At 36.1% G+C, this 20,746-nt stretch overlaps 1 protein-coding gene across 3 annotated transcripts in view; it reads right to left on the minus strand.

The window, feature by feature from the left end:
• rictorb (RPTOR independent companion of MTOR, complex 2b) overlaps positions 1 to 17,576 on the minus strand; it is a 37,812-nt gene extending 20,236 nt beyond the window's left edge. The window contains exons 1-23 of one of the 3 annotated variants that reach the window (XM_073824317.1): positions 17,513 to 17,576; positions 17,339 to 17,386; positions 13,720 to 13,817; positions 11,554 to 11,618; positions 10,098 to 10,229; positions 7,828 to 7,891; positions 6,675 to 6,801; positions 6,411 to 6,580; positions 5,090 to 5,157; positions 4,915 to 4,982; positions 4,532 to 4,614; positions 3,518 to 3,605; positions 3,315 to 3,405; positions 3,132 to 3,198; positions 2,845 to 2,925; positions 2,654 to 2,754; positions 2,377 to 2,542; positions 2,191 to 2,292; positions 1,844 to 1,890; positions 1,617 to 1,752; positions 534 to 733; positions 328 to 454; positions 42 to 206 (exon numbers count right to left, since the gene is read on the minus strand). In XM_073824317.1, coding sequence (XP_073680418.1) covers positions 42 to 206; positions 328 to 454; positions 534 to 733; positions 1,617 to 1,752; positions 1,844 to 1,890; positions 2,191 to 2,292; positions 2,377 to 2,542; positions 2,654 to 2,754; positions 2,845 to 2,925; positions 3,132 to 3,198; positions 3,315 to 3,405; positions 3,518 to 3,605; positions 4,532 to 4,614; positions 4,915 to 4,982; positions 5,090 to 5,157; positions 6,411 to 6,580; positions 6,675 to 6,801; positions 7,828 to 7,891; positions 10,098 to 10,229; positions 11,554 to 11,618; positions 13,720 to 13,817; positions 17,339 to 17,386; positions 17,513 to 17,576 — 2,358 coding nt within the window. The remainder of the gene's footprint in view (positions 1 to 41; positions 207 to 327; positions 455 to 533; positions 734 to 1,616; positions 1,753 to 1,843; positions 1,891 to 2,190; positions 2,293 to 2,376; positions 2,543 to 2,653; positions 2,755 to 2,844; positions 2,926 to 3,131; positions 3,199 to 3,314; positions 3,406 to 3,517; positions 3,606 to 4,531; positions 4,615 to 4,914; positions 4,983 to 5,089; positions 5,158 to 6,410; positions 6,581 to 6,674; positions 6,802 to 7,827; positions 7,892 to 10,097; positions 10,230 to 11,553; positions 11,619 to 13,719; positions 13,818 to 17,338; positions 17,387 to 17,512) is intronic. The other 2 variants (XM_073824318.1, XM_073824319.1) reach the window with 2 other exon arrangements.
• Between the last annotated feature and the right edge of the window lie 3,170 nt (positions 17,577 to 20,746).

Below are 20,746 nucleotides of genomic sequence, written 5' to 3' on the forward strand. Positions count from 1 at the left end.
CCCCCCCCCCCCTTTTGCCCTTATGTGTTAATTAACTTCACCTTATCTTCACAGGCCTCATCCAGTATGTCCAAAGCCTCCACTGAGACAGCCTTGTTGCGGTCGTGTAGCTGAGTCACCAGCAGTTCAATACCCCAGTTGCTAAAGAACTCCACATTAGCTCGAAGTAGCACCCGCAGATGCTTGGTGGCATACAGCCTGCAGTTCTGTGCCAAAATAACATTTGAGAATTACATTACAGATCTATTCATAGGGGAATGCTTTTACTTGTATGGCACCAAGGTAAACACACTCAAAGGGTCAAGGGCTAGTAGGTCTGTTTCTTACGTCAGTGGCAGCAGTGAGGATCTTCGAGAGGATGACTCGTGCTAAGCCATCCCGGCTGTAGTCCAGTGTGGAAACGATCAGCTTCAGAATATGGTCCTGGTTCTTCAGGGAGCACAGGTTCAGCAGGCTGTCGAAACAATGAGGAAAAAAGAATAATATTGGAAGATACTAATATATTGTGTATCTCTATATCTTCCTAGACTAACCATTGGAAGACGCTGCACTTCTCAAGCATCTTAACACCCTGCGGGTGGGCAGAGAGAGTGCCGAGGAAGAGGAAGTAGTGCTGGCTGAGAGTGGTGAGGAGGCCGTTGCTCTGTAGACTACGGTCTGGTTTCAGGCCAGAGGATGAAGACAGCCACTGGACAATGTCCTTCACTAGGTCCTCTAGATACACCTGTCCATCCTGAAAAGACAGGAAAATAGCTCAAAATTAAAAATTCTATCATCTATCATGTCATTCTGTTGAAACTCAGACGGAGAACTTGGAAGGAAGAAAGGTATATCCAACTTTTTATTCCCGTAAGAGCGGATGCAGCCATTTGTACACTTTATGGGTTTGGCTTCCGATTTTATTCGCATCCAGCCTTTTTAGTTGTACACAACGGCTCATTTTGCTGCTTGATATTGTAAACTGGTGTCTTACCATGTGACCAAGGGCCACAAAACCAGTCATAAAGGTTTTTTTTTTAATTAAGATTTATACATTAAATAAATCTAAATAGGCGTTGCATTGTTGTATGGTTTGTTAGGATAGGACAATATTTGGATAGAAGATAGAACTATTACAAAAACATGGAATCTAATGTGGCCTTTAAAGAAAATCGCCTTTAAAGTTGTCCAAATACTAATTAAAAATTAAGTTTTGATATGTTTATAGTAGAAAACATACAAAATATCTTAATGGAACATGATCTTTACTTAATATCCTAATGGTTTTTGGCATAAAAGGAATAATTTTGACCCATACAATGTATTTTTGGCTGTTGCTACAAATATACCCATGCTACTTAAGACTGGTTTTGTGGTCCAGGGTCACATATTATTTTAATGTATTATCTTAATTATGAACATACTTTTTTGTAGTGCAAACATTTTTATCATTTACTGCATTTACTGGTTGTTATTCTTCTCGTTATTTTCCTATAGCGGAAAATGAACCGGAAGTCTCACCCATAGGCTTACTTTCGAGTTGAAGAAAAATGTTTATAGGTTTGGAGCAACATGACAGTGAGTATATAATAGGCGATAAATAAAAGGCTTAGTTTTTTGACATCTTTTCTTCTCACCTCATCTGACTCCAGCAGGAACTCAATGAACTGACAGCCCACCACCGTTAATTGCCTAGCCTTGCTGTGGTCCAGCTCCAGGCTAGCGTACAGCTTGCTGCTAGGCTTGTAGAAGAACAGCAGCCTTCGCACAAACCTGAGAAAGAAAGTGTAGGATTTACAGCAATGAATGGGTGACAAAAAGTATTATGAAGATTTCTAAGAATAGGGAACCGAACTCTGCTTACTTATGCATCTGTTCCTCTTTGTTGTTCCGAAGGCTGGAATTTGGCCACTGAAACACAATTAATAAAATCAATTAGAGAAGATACCACATTGCACATTACAAAAATGTGATTGGTTTGGAATTTCATTTCAGTGTAAAAAAAGTTTTCTATGTTTTAAAATGTAATTTATTCCTGTGATCAAAGCTCAGTCAAAGTAAAGTCTTCAGTGTCATGTGATCTTTCAGAAATCATTCTAATATGTCTACCGGTATATCGCCCACCCCTAATTGACACAAGGAAGAAAATGGTGCTTCTCAAGCTATTTTTCTTTTAAAAAAAACACAATAATTGAATCCAAAATCTCATACCTTGAGTATGGTACTGATCAGAACCCAGTTCCATTCCAAATTCTGTTTATGATTGAGAATCTGACTGTCTCTGAGGTTCATCATCAGGGCGTCCTCAGTGTCCTAAATAAAAAAAACAACGAAAATGCAGATCACATCCAAGCTGAGACATCCAAGAAATGCTTTCCTCCAGTTACCAACACGTACCTTAATGACAAAAATGTCCCTCTGGGGCCTTAGGTGCTGATCCCGACAGTAATGAGCAGCCAGCGATTTGCGAATAATGAGGTCCAAGTAAAGACTATTGGGTTTGGGGCCTTGTTTCTTCTTCTCATGAAATCGCTTTAAGTAATTGACCGCAGCACTTGCCCGTCTACGAAAGACAATCGAACACAGCTCCATCAAATCACAGAAATAATAATCACATAGCTTTGACACTGGGCTATTTGTGTTGCCGGCTATGTAGGACAAGACAGAAACTCACAGTCTTTTCTCCTGAGGAATGTCAAAAGAAGCAGCCATGTTCATAAGAGTGGGCAGGCAGTGCAGATGGTGACTATGGGAGTGGGGAAGAATGGTGTTGGCCTTGAAATAAAACAAAGATCATTTACAGTCATATGAGATATAGTACGAGATTAAGATGTATTTTCTGTAGCAGTAATCCGAGTATAATACCATATGCAGGAGTTCTCCTAAGAGGATGGTTGCACGCACTGAAACACTATCATCACTGCTAGTGATCACTTCAACCAAGCCCTGAAAATAAACAAGATTACAGCTTCAGAAGTCTTGTTATATAAAGTCACATAGACTACTTTCAGGATATTTTGCCCCTTTTAGAGCTTGACAGTCTTTTATTGAATGGAAAAGAGCAGTATGAACTTCAAAATCCTTTTGTGGGCCATGTAAGAATGATATAAGTTTGAAACAACACAAAGATGACTACAAAATCACTATATTACCTCTAAAAGTCCACTGTGGATGAACACACAAAGTAGCAAGGCGAGATAGTTATCCATCAAATCTGGTCTGGGTGGACAAAGAACACAAACACGTCATGACTTTGAAGCTTTGAAGGCTGATCTGCCAAGGCTTCATTACTTAGCTCAGTTTCAGGGCTAATTAAACCCAGCAAATTCTCTTACCTGGACCGTGCCCTATGTGGAAGAATTATTTTGGCTTCTGAGGCTACAAAGCCATCTGACAATCTCCAGCTGTCCTGAAACCTACTAGGGTCTGGAAAGGAGACACAGGAAATTGTTCCTGTCAATGTGAGTTGACTTCTGATGTGGTGGATGTCTGGAAATGAATATGTTAATCAGTGCAAGCAGACAGCGGTCGCACTCACCCACACTTAGAAGAGCTTCTATAAAATCTTGTGTCACCACGGGAACAGGGAGTCTGAATATATCATACATCACCTCCAGCAGACCTCGCTGAGAAGAGAGTGACAAAGTGTGATGAAGTACCTCATAATGAGTCTTGAGCACTGAGTCAGTAATCACTGCAGTTAATATGTACATCTCATTGTATATTAGTTGTTTATATATAAAATCTCATTATTTTGTATTTAGTTCTAAAAATACTAAAGCTTTTTTGTAAATATTAGGTTAAAGGGATAGTTAAAGGTTCAAATGCTCAATGATGCTTCAGAAGGAAACAATGCATTAGGAGCCGGGGGTGAAAACTTTTGGAATTTGAAGATCATGGTAAATTTAACTTATTTTGTCTTCTGGGAAACATGTAAGTATCTTCTGTAGCTTCTGAAGGACAGTACTAAATGAAAAAAATATGATGTTTAGGCAAAATAAGAAAAAAAATCATTCCGTTCAAAAGTATTCACCCCCGGCTATTAATGCATATAGATTTTTATTTTTTTTTTTCCCTTCTGGAGCATCAGTGAGCATTTGAACCTTCTGTAATAGTTGCATATGTGTCCCTCAGTTGTCCTCAGTGTGAAAAGATGGATCTCAAAATCATACAGTCATTGTTGGAAACAGTTCAAATACACAAAAATGCTGAAAAACCAAAGAATTTGTGGGAGTTTAACTGTTCAGGACAAACAAGGGACTTATGAACAACTATCACTAAAAGAACAGCTGTGGATCATTCAGGTAACAACAGTATTATGAGTCAAGTGTATGTAAACTTTTGAACAGGGTCATTTTCATAAATTCAACTATTATTTTTTCTTATGGGCTATATGTAAATGTTTTTTATGTGAAATATTTCATTCAGGTCAGTACTAAATAGAAAATAACATGCATTTTGTATGATCCCTCTTATTTTGGTCAAATAATTTACATTTTTGACCTCAAATCTGCAGTAATTCAATAATAAAACTGTAAAACTTGCATCATACCCTCACTTCCATATTTGGTATACACAGCAGACCAATGAGAGACTGAATTCCAGAGTTGCCTGATTTGCAGAGATTAATGATGCCTGGAGGTAGAGTGGGACAAAACAACAGGTTCGGTCTGAGCAACAATAATCACCTACTGCAATGAAGTGCAGTCATGTGGAAATTCCATTAAAAAGACGCATGATGAATTACAATATTCATGCACACAAACAAATGCATCATCTTAAGATATGCAGTTACACAATCAACCTTAATAAAGTATTGATTGAAATCTGGGCCTACAAGGGTTCCAAAGAAATCCTCAGTTTTCCACAGAATTTAAGAGGCATTGAGTGTTAGAAAATGTGAAAAGACACTCAAATACACTGAGATATGCTTACCTGACCAAGAGCGAAGGGAAGCAACAATTGACATCTTACTGGCCAGAAATCGAGCCTCCCTGTCTTCTCTGCGGAGAGAAATACCACACATCTATACATGCAGCCAATAAAAGTTGCATGCTTGTGTCACCAATGGCAAATTCTACTTTGAAAGACTTTAAAGCAGCACACTCACTTGAGCTGACCCTCTGCTGTATCTGGATTGTGTCTGTAGTGAAAGTCTGTGTAAGGTGCCAGGATTTGCTGAAAAAAGGGTAAGCTTTACTAAACGCCTTGTAAAACAGCTTTTAACAAATGTACAAAAACATATAGATGTCATTTAATAATATAAAACGTAAGATTAAATTAAAGACAAACTAACAAGTAACATAACTACTAAAGGAATAATAAAATAAAATAGCAGTAATATTATTCAATACACAATAATATCAATAATAAAATAAAAAAAAACATTTTTGAAGTTTTGAGTTTTTGTTCACGCTTTATAGGCTTTTGGGTATATTTGGACAGGCCTGTTTTCTAAACGACCCTGTTACAGCTTCACAAAACGTAAATTTCACCATTTTTTCATAATTATTGACCTAGAGAGTCCAGAGAATTGTACTACAGTGGTTTTTTCCAGACCGAGCGAAAAACCTAGGACTAGTTCGCCAAAGTAGGTTTCACACAACATGCAATCATTTACTTTACGCCCGTGCGATACAATATCACCCTCCAGTGGCCGATTTCTTTCAAAATTCTCACAGACCATTAGGGCCTTGAGTAAAACAGGCCCACGGAGTTTTGTTCCAATCGGCCTCCGTTAACCTTGTTGCAAATGTCCAAATGTACTTTGGACCAAGACGTGCGTACTGATTTTCATGTTGATACGGCAAGCGGTTGGACATTTTTGTGTTTTTTCCCTCCTGTAGCACCACCAAGTGGCCAGCCTCTGCAACTTTTTTCATGTGACCTCAGATTCAGTTCTTACATACAAGGTGCAAGTTTGACACATTTCTCATTTCGTTCAAAAGTTATAGCCGTTTTAGTAAGAGCAGCCCTGCTCCTTTCGAAAGTTTTGGCATCCCTTTGCCACAGAGAGTCAAAAGTTCACCTGCTTTTTGGATAATTATTGATATTCACTCTCCAGAGAATCTTTCTACACTGGTTTGGTCCCAAAAATTTAGCCGGGTGATGGACAAATCCAAGGCTTATTTTGTCCGGTGTGAGCCAAGGATTCAGACAACATAAGACACTTGAGCCTGCAATGAACGGTTTAGGAGTTTAGGAGTACTTTTGATTGCTGTAGTGCCTCCATCAGGCCGACTGGGACAAGACTTGGTGACATTGTGGACAGTGTGAATACTACCATCACTCCAAGTTTCAAGTCTCTACGGTTTCTCTACAGTTTTATGTGGAGATTGCTGATCCTTGGCCACTCTAACAATAACAATAGGGTTTCTGTGCTACACTCTTGAAACCCTCACAACTGTGGAAAAACGAAAAAATATCCATACCTCAAGCTCTACATCACAGCGAACGTACTGCCGTGTATGTGGGTGATTGAGCAGGTGCAGGATGGTGGTCATCAGAGCCTCATTGATGCGACTGAGCTGACAGTCGATTACATTCTTCAGGATGGTGCTGAGACCACCCCTCTTGGCCACAATCTCAGGGTTCTCCAGTGCTGGTTAGGGTTAGGGTTCATGGACATTCATGAGCTCAACATACACATTCACGGTTTGATATGTTACTGTTCTCTGATCAATGTGCAAACTTACCAAGTTCACAGATAATGGCGATGCAGGCACGAACCATACGGTCCCGCTCCTGCGGTCCATCTTTGCCCACAGCAATGAGGGAGTTTGTGATTGAGCTTGGGAAGAGCAGGGCGTTCACAGTGATCATCTGGAAAATCAGTGTGAAAAAGTTAAGACATTTCCATTCAAGACAATAAAAACACTAAACATTCTTAAAGGGGACATTGGATACCCATTTTCCACAGTCGGTATGATTTCTTTACAGTGCTCATGAAATGTCTGCAAAATACTTGATTATAAATTCCTTAATGGTTGTGTACAGTAGTTAACATTTGAACTAGATCAAAAAAGATCATCAAAGTTGTTCTATAACAAGAATGGGTATTGTTTTGGTTTTAGGACAACTTTGATGAAAGGTTTTGATCCACTTCAAATGTTGACTACTGTAAATCAACAGCCTTGTTAACTCGTCAAAAACAGCTCTGTTTAAGATATCAAACGACTAAAAATTGAGACTGTTTACGTTTTTTGGGGAATTTTTATCATTGTAGGGAGGTTGTGTACACACACTGCTAAGACACATTTATATGCAAACACTGTGTAAATACGAATTTTGCATCCAATGTCCCCTTTAAAGAAACAGGCCAATGTAGATTGTAAGAATATAATGGTTTATTGTTTAGTTCATATTTTTTTGGGTGCAACATGTAATAGAATGAGATTCTACTAAGCAGCGCAGATACATGCAAAATAAACTATAACATTAAATTAAATTAAAGCTAGAGGTATAAAGAATAAATTAAAAATAATAATTATTTATCATACTTTATGATAATGAAATGAAATAGTGTCCAAGACAAAATAAAATAAATTAAAATAAAATCTATTAAATTAAATTAAAAAGTAATAATTCTGGGGCCAACTTTTATCATACTTTTTGTTCAAAGTACATAGGTTGGTAAATGGAATATTGTGTCCATGACAAATTAAATTAAATTATGTAGGTTGGTAAATGGATTATTGTGTGCAAAATAAAATAAAACAATTAAATTAAATTTTAAATTATATTTAGAAATATAAAGATTAAATTTATGTTTGTTTTTTAACAACACTTCTGTCCTTCTTTCATTATATATCGAACAAAACAAAACAGCAGGAAGTGTTCACATCTCACCTTTCTCACCAGTCTGAGTGCTTGTGTGCGTTCCACCTCATTACTCTGCTGGATGTCAATGCACCTACAGGTCAAAAGGTCACATTAGACAACATTATTTAGACCAGTCAACATTAGCAGTCAATTAAGTTGAGTGTTACCTAAATGCATTCTGATTTATTAATTTTCCATTTCGAGATCTGACTTGCTGGGTGTTTAGACAGGACAGAGAGTTAGAGAAAAATCTACAGGCTAAGAATAAGAAAAACAGCTCCAGGATGATACAGAGGAAGTAGTACATCCTTACAGTACCACCACTTTAAAATGACCTTAACTTAACTTGACTATCTTTTCACATCTCTCTCTCTCACTCTCTCTCTCTCACTCTCTCTCTCTCACTCTCACACACACACACACACACACACGACACACACACACACACGACACACACACACACACACACACGACACACACACACACGACACACACACACACACACACACACACACACACACACACACACACACACACAGAATGAGATACTAACAAGAGATGATCCACAACTCACCATGAATTAACATCAAGTTTTGTTTCTGATGGAAACAGTTAGTCCTTATCAGGGGCGTCGCTGGGAAATCTGGGCCCTGTGCACTGACTTAGCTAAGGGACCCACCGATTCGCGACCGCGTTACTACGTTTCCCTTGGGGGTGTTCGCGATCGCTATCAGTGATGCGCGGGTCACTGTATAAACAATCTGAACCCGACCGACATTTTGAACTACCCTGCAACTTGGACCGCAAAAAAGAATATTGCTTCCTGAACCGCATGTTTAATATTTGCGACTGACACCAGCGATATGCGGCTATGCGGTGGAGATGCGTTCACTGTCAAACATCATTCGGCATTAATTAGGTAATTTTGTCAAAAGAAATGTTCTTGATTACAAGAAAAATACAGATTGTTCTTCTTGTGATTTATTTAGTCTTTCCTTTATACAGATTTAAATAGTTTCGTTTTCGAAGTACTCTAAATTATGTCAGTGATTCTCCGATGTTAAATATGATCAAGAATTATTTTATTTCGACCTACAGTGTAATAAAAGTTATGAAAAAGATTAGCCTATAACGCTAATTATATATAGACTACAAGCTAATTCCTTTTTTCTTAACTTTTAACTTCTAAAAATGATCAAGAATATTAAATCAACTTAATAGGCTAGGTTAACAAATTTTCTTATACATACATAACAAATGCACTTCAAAACAAAGTTTTCATTTATAAATTCAGGAATCACGAATATGACAAAATAATATTATTTTATGTATATTAATTGTATAGCTAGTTGTATGAAATGAATAAGGAAATAATAGTGCCTTGAATTTATTAAGTAATGTTTAATTTCGTTCGTTTAGCTCTCTGGAAATGTAAAGAAAAAAATACAGTTTTTACTTGGAATTTGTTTTTAATCCCTGGTTTTAAACAAGAATATACGTGAGATCATTTATATGTTATTGCTTGAATAAAAATTAAAAATAGTGCTAGAAATTTTATAATTAAGGAAATTAAACAGACCTAGGCATTTGAAAAGACACAGTGAACACATTTATTAGGAATACCATTTTCTTAACAATTAAGATGCTGCATGTGTTTATCCAGTCTAATCGAAGTGTGCATCTCTCCCCTGACTTTCCAAACAAAAAATCCCACCCCCTTTCAGAAAATACATGAAACTGACATTACTGAGTTATATGCGTTTAAAAGTAGCCTATTAAAATGGTACAATGGCATTGCTCGGTTCAACGTGTTGGGAAATCGGCCATTTTGACCCCCGCATCAGCATTTATTCAACAGTTAATAACGCTCAACATTCAAAAGGTAAATATTATTCAGCCAATAAAGTGTAGGTCTATGTATTTCATAGAAAACTGTGTCTAGTACTATATAAATTACAAAGGTTTAATTACTCGTAACCTTACCCGCGGGTGACCGCAGGCTCCCGCTCATTTTGGATCAACCCGCGCATCATTGATCGCTATACTACGTTAGGGGGCCTCGCCAGGCATTTACATTAGTTAACAACATTTATTGTGATCTTAAAATTTTATTTAAAGGAAAATAAAATTTCACTCCTCAGGGGCCCTCCCCCCACTTGGGGCCCTGGTAATTTAGTCCCCCTTTTCAGCCAACTACGACGCCCCTGGTCCTTATCCCACAATCCCTAGCTCTGACTTGAACTAAACTATTGAAATGACTGGCCTGCCTACAGAGCTATGAAAAATGTCATACAGACCTGGAAATCAGGTAATCCACCTGGAGCCGCAGCACTTTCTGAAGGATATTACTGTCCCGGATGAGGTAGCGGAGAGCACGCAAACCAGCGGCCCGCACCTCCTTAGCCTCATTGAGCAGCGCCAACCTAAGGCTGTGAAAGAAACAGAAAAGACAACTTGAGACTGCATTTAAATATCATTTAAGTAATAACACATATTTAAGAGTAAGACAAGGTCATTCACTGAGAAATAATGTTACATATATTTTTCCGCTCAGGAAGAAGACAAGATAAGTCATATCAGAAGTGGACAAAGTCAATTCATTTAAATAAAAAAATTATGACAACAAATCTAATCATTTTTAAATAAAATCATTTTGTACAAATGATAATATTTCGAAACACTTTTACAATTTAAACTCTTAATTCTTTTCTAATAAAATATCTTTTTAAAACATTATGCAAACATTAAGCTGAATTTTTAGCACTGCGGTGTCACATGAGCCTTCAGAAATCTTTCTAATATGCTGATTTGGTACTTAAACATTTCTTACTACCAATGTTGAAAACAGCTGTGCTGCTTAATATTTTTGTAAAAACTGTGATGGATTTTTTTTTTTTCAGGATTTTTTTGATAAATATAAAAGCATCTACAAAAATGTACGCATCTTTACTAATAGTAGTAATTTCTTTCAAAAAAATAAAAAAAAAAATTCCATCTTTTCACACTGACAGTTGAGGGACTATTACAGAAGGTCCAAACGCTCACTGATGCTCCAGAAGGAAAAAACATCCATTAAGAGCTAGGGGATGAAAACTTTTGGAATTTGAAGATCAGGGTAAATTATTTTGTCTTCTGGGAAACGTAACATCTTCTGTAGCCTCTGAAGGGCAGTACTAAATTAAACAAAGATGATATTTAGGAAAAATAAGAAAAACGTACACATTCTGTTCACTCCATTCTGTTCAAAAGTTTTCACCCCTGGCTCTAAATCAGAGAGCATCAGTGAGCGTTTGTACCTTCTGTAATAGCTGCATATGACTCCCTCAGTTGTCCTCAGTGTGAAAAGATGGATCGCAAAAATACAGTCGTTGGAAAGGGTTCAAATAGACAAATGCTGAAAAACCAAAGAATTGGTGGGACCTGAAGGATTTTTCTAAAGAACAGCAGGTAGTTTAACTGTTCAGGACAAACAAGGCACTCATGAACAACTATCACTAAAAAAACAGCTGTGGATCATTTAGGTAACACCACAGTGTATGTAACATCTTTTATGTGAAATATCTTATTCAGGTCAGTGCCTGAATAAAAAACAAAAACAACATGAATTTTACATGATCTCTCTTATTTTGGTAAAATAATTAACATTTTGCAGATTCTAAAATGGAGAAATTAACTTTTGACCTCAACTGTAGAAGCTCAAAACACCTCTGATTCAACTTTAATGTAATGCTTTTTTTTTGCTCTATGACTCACCATATGATAATTTCTTCATAGGTAAAGCCGAACTTTTCCTCGGAGTGCCCGACACTGCAGAGCAGCTGTGTTGGAGACATAAACAAGCACTTATTTATTTTACTTGGCAACAAATAGAGACATTGATGACTCTACTTGTATTCAAATACTCAAAGTATTGCTGGAACACTGCAGGGTATTTCACACAGAGCAAAAACACGCCCAAGTTGAATGAGTTAGAGGGTATATTTTCTCATCCTCAGGTGATTCACAGCATGGTTGGCTTGACGAAACCTGTTAGACTGAAAGGGCTCATGATCGTCGACTGAAATATGACAATATGCCGTGAGCTGAAGCAGTAAACTTGAACAGAGATTTCTAATAAATGATATCAAAAATGTTGAGAAAATTGGACTCTACAAAATAATATCCTCAACGTCACACTTTCAGTCTTGAATTGGTTCTGTGGCAGCTGCTTGCAAGACCATAAAAAGATCACATTTGTGCTGAACTGCAAAACTGATCCAGATACAGCATTTCAGTACTTTGAGAACATCAGAGCTTGGGTTAATTCCTCTGCTCAGATGCTTTTATTTTAGGCCAGATTCTGTAAGTGTGGGGCAGAAAAGCCCTCAGGCATCGACTGACGGAAACCATAAAGTACTCTGTTTACTCCATTTTACCAAACACCGGTAAGTAATCACATGCAGGACTCCCGTGTTGCAATACCAAACAGATGTACCAGATTGAGCAGGCTGCTGTGCATTAGGGATTTTCAACTAGTTTTTTCCAACAACCGACATTGGATGGAAGTTAAATATGTATATATTAAAATGCTTTGATATTTTCAGCAGCTTTTTTTGTACATAAAAATGTTGTGTCTGAACCTAATTAATCAGGGGACTTCGACTTCACCTAAAAATGAAAAATCTGTTATCATTTACTCACCCTTATGTCGTTCCAAACATCTATACTACCAGTCAAAAGTTTTTGAACTGTAAGATTTTTTATATTGTTTAAAGTCGTCTCTTCTGCTTACCAAACCTTAATTTATTTGGTCCAAAGTACAGCAAAAACAGGAAAATTATGAAATATATTTACTATTTAAAACAAGTGCTTTCTATTTGAATATATTTTAAAATGTAATTTATTCCAGTGATTTCAAAGCTAATTTTTTTGCATCATTACTCCAGTCACATGCTCCTTCAGAAATCATTCTAATATTTTCATTTGCTGCTCAAAAAAGTATTATTATTATTATTATTACGTTTAAAACAGCTGAGTATACTTTTTTCAAGTTTCGTTGATGAATAGAAAGTTCAGAACAACAGCTTTTATCTGAAATAGAATCAATTTGATTTGATCAATTTAAAGCATCCTTACTAAATAAAAGTATAAATTATACTGACTTTAAGCTTTATATTTCAGATAAATGCTGATCTTTGGATCTTTCTGTTCATCAAAGTATCCTAAAAAGTACTCAACTGTTTTAAACACTGATAATAATACTAACAAATGTTTCTTAAACAGCAAATCAGCATAGTAGAATGATTTCTGAAGGATCATGTGACACTGGAGACTGAAGTAATGATGCTGAAAATTCAGCTTTGATCACAGGAATAAATTACATTTTAAAATATTCAAATAGAAAGCAGTTATTTATATATTAAATAGTACAAATATTTCACAATATTACTATTTCTGCTGTATTTTGGATCAAATAAATACAGGCTTGATGAGCAGAAGGGACTTCTAAACCATTAAAAACCTTACTGTTCAAAAACTTTTGTCTGGTAGCGAACAAGTTTCTTTTTTCTGTGTAAAATAAAAGAAGATTTTTTTTAAAGAATGTTGTTAACTAAATAGTTTCGGTTTCCATTGATTCCCACTGTATTGTCTATACTAGGCAAGTCAATGGAAGGCAAAATTGTTTAGTTACCAACATTCTTCTTTCGTGTTCCACACAACTCTCTTACGGGTTTGGAACAATATGAGGTTCAGTAAATGACGACAGATCCCTTATCCCTTACTGAAAGTGCACAAAACATTTAGACGACCTCAAAACTAGTCATATGTGTATCCCTTCAGGGCTTGTCCTACAATATCAAAATAAGACAACGTTCTGACAAGTTGGGATTTAGGCAGCTAACAACAATGATCCCAGCATTCACTCTTGAGATGACAAACCTTGATAAAGTTGTTCAGGTGGCCAAGTTTGCGCATATTTGAGACACCCTGCTGTTTGGCCACATTCTGGAGAATCTCTCGCATGTTCTCGGTGGGGTCTGGAAGAAAAGATGATTGAAGAGTTGAAAATGGATGAGAACATAGAGACATTATGTTCTGCCTGTAACAGCGTGACATAAGTTACCGCACCACTTTCATTATTGGTGTGCTAGCTACAACCACAAGATGTAGAGAAGTGCTTTATGGGATAAAATCATCAACGCAGATCATTAAAATTAGTAAGCACACAAAAGCAGAGTGTTTTTACTAGACGCAGTGGGACTTCATGACATCATCTCACTTAACAAATTCTCATAAATAACACCCTGGGCTCAGTTTGGTAAGGACGTCTTAGCAGGCATCAAACCAGTGATAAATGTCTAACAGTGAATCATCAACAGCACAGAGATGACATCTCAACACAAATATGTACAAAATTTATGGAAAACCAGTTCCAGCTCAGACTAAATTACAGGCAAACCATAGTAACAATTTGGATATATATCATATTCCAGTAATGTAATATAATCATTTTAATGAAATTGTCAAATGTCTAAATAGAAACCCTGGAAACCATTCAGTGCAAGTCTGTGAGAATAAAATATTATTTTCAACCAAGATAAAATAAAATAAAGGCTGGGGAAGTGGTCTTTGCTCCAGCAGTTGATGTCCTCTCATATTAATAAAGTAGTACAATAAAACAAACATTAGTGTTTTATATTGTGCAAAATCAGCTTACATTAAATACAGACACTCAAAGACACTACAAACACTGCACTCTTTATGAGTTATTTTGCCCAGCAGTTAGACAGGATACATGTTCAGTCACCTGTACCAAGACAAAACAAAATCCCCATATATTCCACAGACTCCCTGTTGCCTTATATACTGGAACCAAAACAGTGAAACTCAGATCTTGTCTAAATACAGGTAGTCTGCCATTTAAAGGTTTGGGTCAATACGATTTTTTAAACTGTAACACTGAACACTGGAGAAATGGCTACTGAAGAATCAAAAGTACTTGTAAGTTGTAATAATATTTCACAATATTATCGTTTTGCTGTATTTTGTATCACTTAGTTGAGGTCAAAGGTTTACAGAATCTGCAAAATGTTAATTATTTGACCAAAATAAGAGGGATCATACAAAATGCATGTTATTTTTTACTTAGTACTGACCTGAGTAAGACTTTTCACATAAAAGATGTTTACATATAGTCCACAAAAGAAAATAATAGTTAAATTTACAAAAATTACCCTGTTCAAAAGTTTACATACACTTGATTCTTAATACTGTGTTCTTACCTGAATGATCCACAGCTGTGTTTTTGGTTTTGGTTCTGGTTCATGAGTCCCTTGTTTGTCCTGAACAGTTAAACTGCCTGCTGTTCTTCAGAAAAATCCTTAAGGTCCCACAAATTCTGTTATTATTTTTTTCTAGCATTTTTGTGTATTTGAACTCTTTCCAACAATGACTGTGTCATTCTGAGATCCATCTTTTCACACTGAGGACAACTCATGTGCAACTATTACATAAGGTTCAAAAGCTCACTGATGTTTTAGAACAGCGGTTCTCAATTCCAGTCCTTGCGCCCCACCGCTCTGCATATTTTTTGTGTTTCACGTATCGCTTCAGACGTTTGTTCTATTCCAACGTTACTGCCCTTCCAAGTGGACATCACAGGATATTCCGCCATAATTCATTAGTTTGAAGCGAGAGTATGTGTTCCATTTGAAGGTCATTAAAGCGTTCAAGACGTAAATTTTAAATGTATTTATTTACAGATGCATTTATGTCACACTTCTCTAGTAAGTTTCCTCTGTGTGTGAAGACGCTGCATGCGGTGGCGTAGCGCAAATATGTGAATCAATGAAGAGTATTAAACAGATTTCCCCCACTCAGGGAGTAGGGAGCAATGAACACTGTGCAGGGACCATGTCAATCGGAACACAGTTCCTGCACGGAGTTCACTTCTAACGAGCTGCTTATTTGAATCAGGTGTGTTAACTAAGAGAGACATGCAAAATATGCAGAGCGGTGGGGCGCGAGGACTGGAATTGAGAACCGCTGCTTTAGAAGGAAAAACAAAGCATTAAGAGCCAGGGGTGAAAACTTTTGAACAGAGTGAAGATGTGTACATTTTTCTTATTTTGCCTAAATATCATATTTTTTCATGTAGCACTGCCCTTTAGAAGCTATCTGTAGCAGCTGGCAGTTTAACCGTTCAAGACAAACAAAAGACGCATGCACAACTATCACTAAACAAAAAAAATATATAAATAAATAAAGTTCAACAATTATTTTCTCTTGCAGACTATAAGTAAACGTATTTTATGTAAAATATCTGCTTCAGGTCAGTACTAAATAAACAATAACATGCATTTGTACAAGCTTTTATTTTGGTAAAATAATTAACATTTTACAGATTCTGCAAAGTGTATGTAAACTTTTGACCCCAACTGTAAATGCAGAGTTAATCAGCATAAGAGATTTATTTAAAATCAAAAAAAAAAAAAAAAAAAATCTTACATTTTGTTTATCAACAGGAATTCATGACGGGAATACAAGTAGTGGATTAATTCTACTTGAGCTCAGGAAATCAAGGCAAACTTTTCTAACCCAAGTTACAAAAAACAGCCGGTTTAGCACTAAAGACTTCCAGAAAAGGCCATCCACACAGAGGTCGTATGGGAAAAACAGCCTCAAGGTTAACCTATCAGCAAAGACAGCACACTATCATGACCCTGCAACAGCTAATGAGCTACTTTTCCCCAACAAAGACTCTAAATAACAAACAACACCAAAGCTATACTTAGCATATTTTGGTGTATTAGTAATACTCCTAATAATACATTTAAATAAATCCATTACAATTTGAAACAAAACGAATCAGCAAAAAAAAGCAAGTAAAACCCTTAACCATGTTTGTAACCATGTTTATGCATTAACTATACATTTAGTTACAGTATTTATTAATCTTTGTTTGTTACTAAACAAATGTATTACATCATATAAACATGAAACATTAACAGATACTTTTTCAAAATAATGTACTAATGAAAATTAAAATATGCATTAATTAAGAATAATAAATGCTTTAGAAGTATTTTGCATTGCTGGAATGGAACAAATGGAAAGCCTTGTCCCAAAAAAAAGAAGAATTACTGCATTAACTTGAACATCTGCTGACATATCATTAAAAAATAAATAAAGTTGCATGGTTTCTTGCTGCAGCAGACTTGTTTTGGTCCCTACACCCTTTGGACCCTACAGTCCTGCAAGGCAGGACATGAATAAGAGATACATACACCATGCAACTATTATATAATAAAAAGCATTCGACGCCTCTATCACTGTGTTTTTATACTACTTGACTACTTACATAAAAGAGCATATACTGTATATGGATGTATATTACGCATGTTGACTTGTACTAAGGCTGTGTCTCAATACCTAGTGCAGCAAGCATTTTAGGGCATCGTAGGTGGGTTTGGTACCCGCGAGGCTAACATTCCAAACAAGCCTATGAAGCCCAAAAATGCTGTCTAGGTAGGGAGTTCACTAGGTTCATCTGACTTACCTCTTGTGAGATCGAGCGGTACATTTTCCTCCCCACTGTCATTCCGACCTGAATATGTAAGACAAAATAAGACATTAAGAAATTGACGCTTGGGGCAGGTGTAGCTGATGAAGACTGCATTATATTATCCTGACGGATCTGTTAATCGGCCGAGCAGAGTAAACTTAATCTCACCTCGCATCCGTATACTTCGGATAGGACGGCCTCGGATGCTGACCGCCATCTTTACCAGGCACATTCACAACACCGGAAACTTCGAGGAATATCGCGAGAGCCGGGGCTTGAGCAGACTGTTGTGTCTGCACTTCTACATGGCTGTCTGACTGGATCGAAAATAAAACTGCGAAGTAATAAATTATTTAATTCATTTTTTTTATATACAATAAACGAGCTAAACGAGGTGATATGGTCTCCTCATTTGATGTTTTTCGATCATTTTTGATCGTTTCGCATTTGTTTGTGTGAATGTCCCCTTAGGTTTAGCTGTACAGTTTAGCTGTACATTAACCTACCCAGCGACACTGTTGATATTGGCGGAACATTTATGAAAAACATAAATAAACAGTATAGTTTTACTTTGTATTTTGTATTTGCACAGCATACAGTATCTGTCTAAACGGATGTACCAACATTATATGCACACATATAAATATATTTACAAATGTAAAATATGTACATAGTGCGTGTTTAAATAACATGCACAAATAAATACAAAATGTACATACAAAAATGTAGATGAAGTTTCGCACTTTCCACGTTGCTCTTAATTTGGTATTGTACATATGAATATGAATACATGCACTTTCGTTCAGTTGCAAACATATAAGTAAATTAAATAAACAAACAAAATAAATAAAAAATAGTCAGTGAAGACGAAATAAAATACATAAATGATAAGCATGTATGCCAAAAATACGTTTTAAAAACAGAATATGTTCATCAAATTTGTGTAAAAAAAAATCTCACATTACAATATAATTGAAAATATTCAGTTTTTAAGACCTCTCTCATTCTCTTAAAATTTATTTTTGCGGTTTTACTTATTATTATTTATTTATTTTATTTTGCGTTCACTGATTATTATTTATTTATTTTATTTTGGTTTTCACTTATTTATTATTTATTTATTTAATTTTCTCATATTTTTGCAACTGAAGGAAAGTGTAGGTGTAATGTTAACGTTTATTAAATTAAAAAAGTGATATCTACACTACCAGTCAAAAGTTTTCGAACAGTAAGATTTTTATTTAATTTTTTAATTCTCTTCTGCTCACCTGCATTTATTTGATCTAAAACACAGCAAAAGCAGTAAGCAGTCTATTTGAATATATTTTAAAATGTCATTTATTCCTGTAATCCAGTGGTTCTCAAAGTTTTTTGGTCGCGCCCCCCTTTAAACCTTTAAAACAGGGGTGCCCAACCCTGTTCCTGGAGATCTACTATCCTACAGAGTTCAGCTCCAACCCTAAACAAATACACCTGAACCAGCTAATCAACCTCTTAAGTAGCACTTGATAATTACAGACAGCTGTGTTGGAGCAGGGCTGGAACAAAAGTCTGCAGGTAGGTAGATCTCCAGGAGCAGGGTTGAGCAACCCTGCTTTAAAAAAATCTAAAAAAAAAACCCTCCCAAAAATACCTATCCCACCTAAGACTAATAAATGATTTTACTAAACTTAATGAAAAATTAATGCTTTCTTAGTTAAAAAAAAAAAAAAAGCTACAGGAGAAAAACACATGCAACACTTGAAATATTAAAAAATAGCACAGGGAGAATAACCGTTATTATTATAATTCTCTATGTTATTTATTTATTTATATATTTTTTGTAGGTTGCATGCTGTCCTAAGGCATAGCAGGGCTTGAAATGTAAAAAAGTTTGAGCACAAAAAATATATAGGAGCACCCAATTTATTTTTAGTAATGTGCCGATCTTGATTCTTCATGGCTGATTCTGATTGCAGATGTTTTACAAGCAAATGGGCTGATTCTGAAAGCCTTTTATATATATTTATTTTGCGCCTTAAGCAAGGGACAGGAATTAATATGAGTACATGAACAAGATGTTTATTTTCTCTATTATAAGTACAGCCATTTAAATTAGAGGCAGCCACTGCATTTTTAAAGAATCTACAGTATAAATAACAAAAAATAAACGACACAGTTCTTTCTTAGTCATGTAGACAATAAATGCAGCCATAATCAAAGTAGGCTACTCTTTCAATATTCAAAGTGCAAATTGACCGAATTTTACCACCATGATACAGAGTTATAGACAACTGTACAACTTATAGCCCACATACTAATAACAGCTTCGATATTTTATGTAGCCTAATTTGCGCGCATTGGGAGTCGCTCTGTAAACGTGGGGTATTAAAATTGCTTTTGAATGCAATGGCGCGTTTTACTTTCGGTTTCATTTTAACGATCGCGCGAATCAGCGGCGCTGAGCGTGCATTCTACAATACAAGACATTACTTTTACAAAACCATTTGAAAGTGGAAGGACACAAACAGGATTTTGAAAAGCCCCAAGTGGAAATTACGCACCTGCATGAGCTGAACTCTGCCGCTGAGTTATCATTTGTGAATGTATGCCGATTTGTACAGTACGAGACTGAGGCGCCAGAATGCCGCAGTTCAGCGGAGCGCAGTGTCAGTGACATCTCTGCTGGACGCGACAAAGTTGCAAATAATTTTAACTTTGAAGCCCTGCATTGAGCTTTTGTATGACCAGCACCTGCCTGGGTCTGTGCGAATTCATCTATGGTTTTCTCTTCTCTTTCACACACCGATCCATCTCCCGTTCGTTGCGTCCTTCGGCTGTTTACGTTTTTATATTTATTTTTCTGCTGATGCCCCCCCCCCCCCCCCTGCAATACTCGTGCGCCCCCCACTTTGAGAACCACTGCTGTAATCAAAGCTAAATTTTCAGCATTATTACCTGTCACGTGATCCTTCAGAAATCATTCTAATATTCCGATTTGCTGTGCAAGAAACATTTGTATTATTATTATCAATATTTAAAATAGTTAAGTAATTTTTTGCAGGATTCTGAAAAAAAATTCTACTCAGCTGTTTTCAGAATAATAATAATAAATGTTTTTTTTGAGCAGCAAATTAGAATATTACAATGATTTCTGAAGGATCATGTGACTGGAGTAATGATGCTAAAAGGTTAGCTTTGAAATCACAAGAATAAATTACATTCAAATAGAAAACAGTTATTTTTAAATAGTAAAAATATTTCAACATTTTACTGTTTTTGCTGTACTTTGGATAAATGCCGATTTGGTTAGCAGAAAAGACGTCTTTAAAAACGTCTGGGTCTTGTGCTCTACAATTACTGTAGTATAATATTTATAATGGACGTTAGATGCGTAATGTTCTTAAGCAAACTCGTAATCAT

Source organism: Garra rufa, chromosome 19, assembly GCF_049309525.1.
Source record: "Garra rufa chromosome 19, GarRuf1.0, whole genome shotgun sequence".
Classification (NCBI taxonomy): Eukaryota; Metazoa; Chordata; class Actinopteri; order Cypriniformes; family Cyprinidae; genus Garra; species Garra rufa.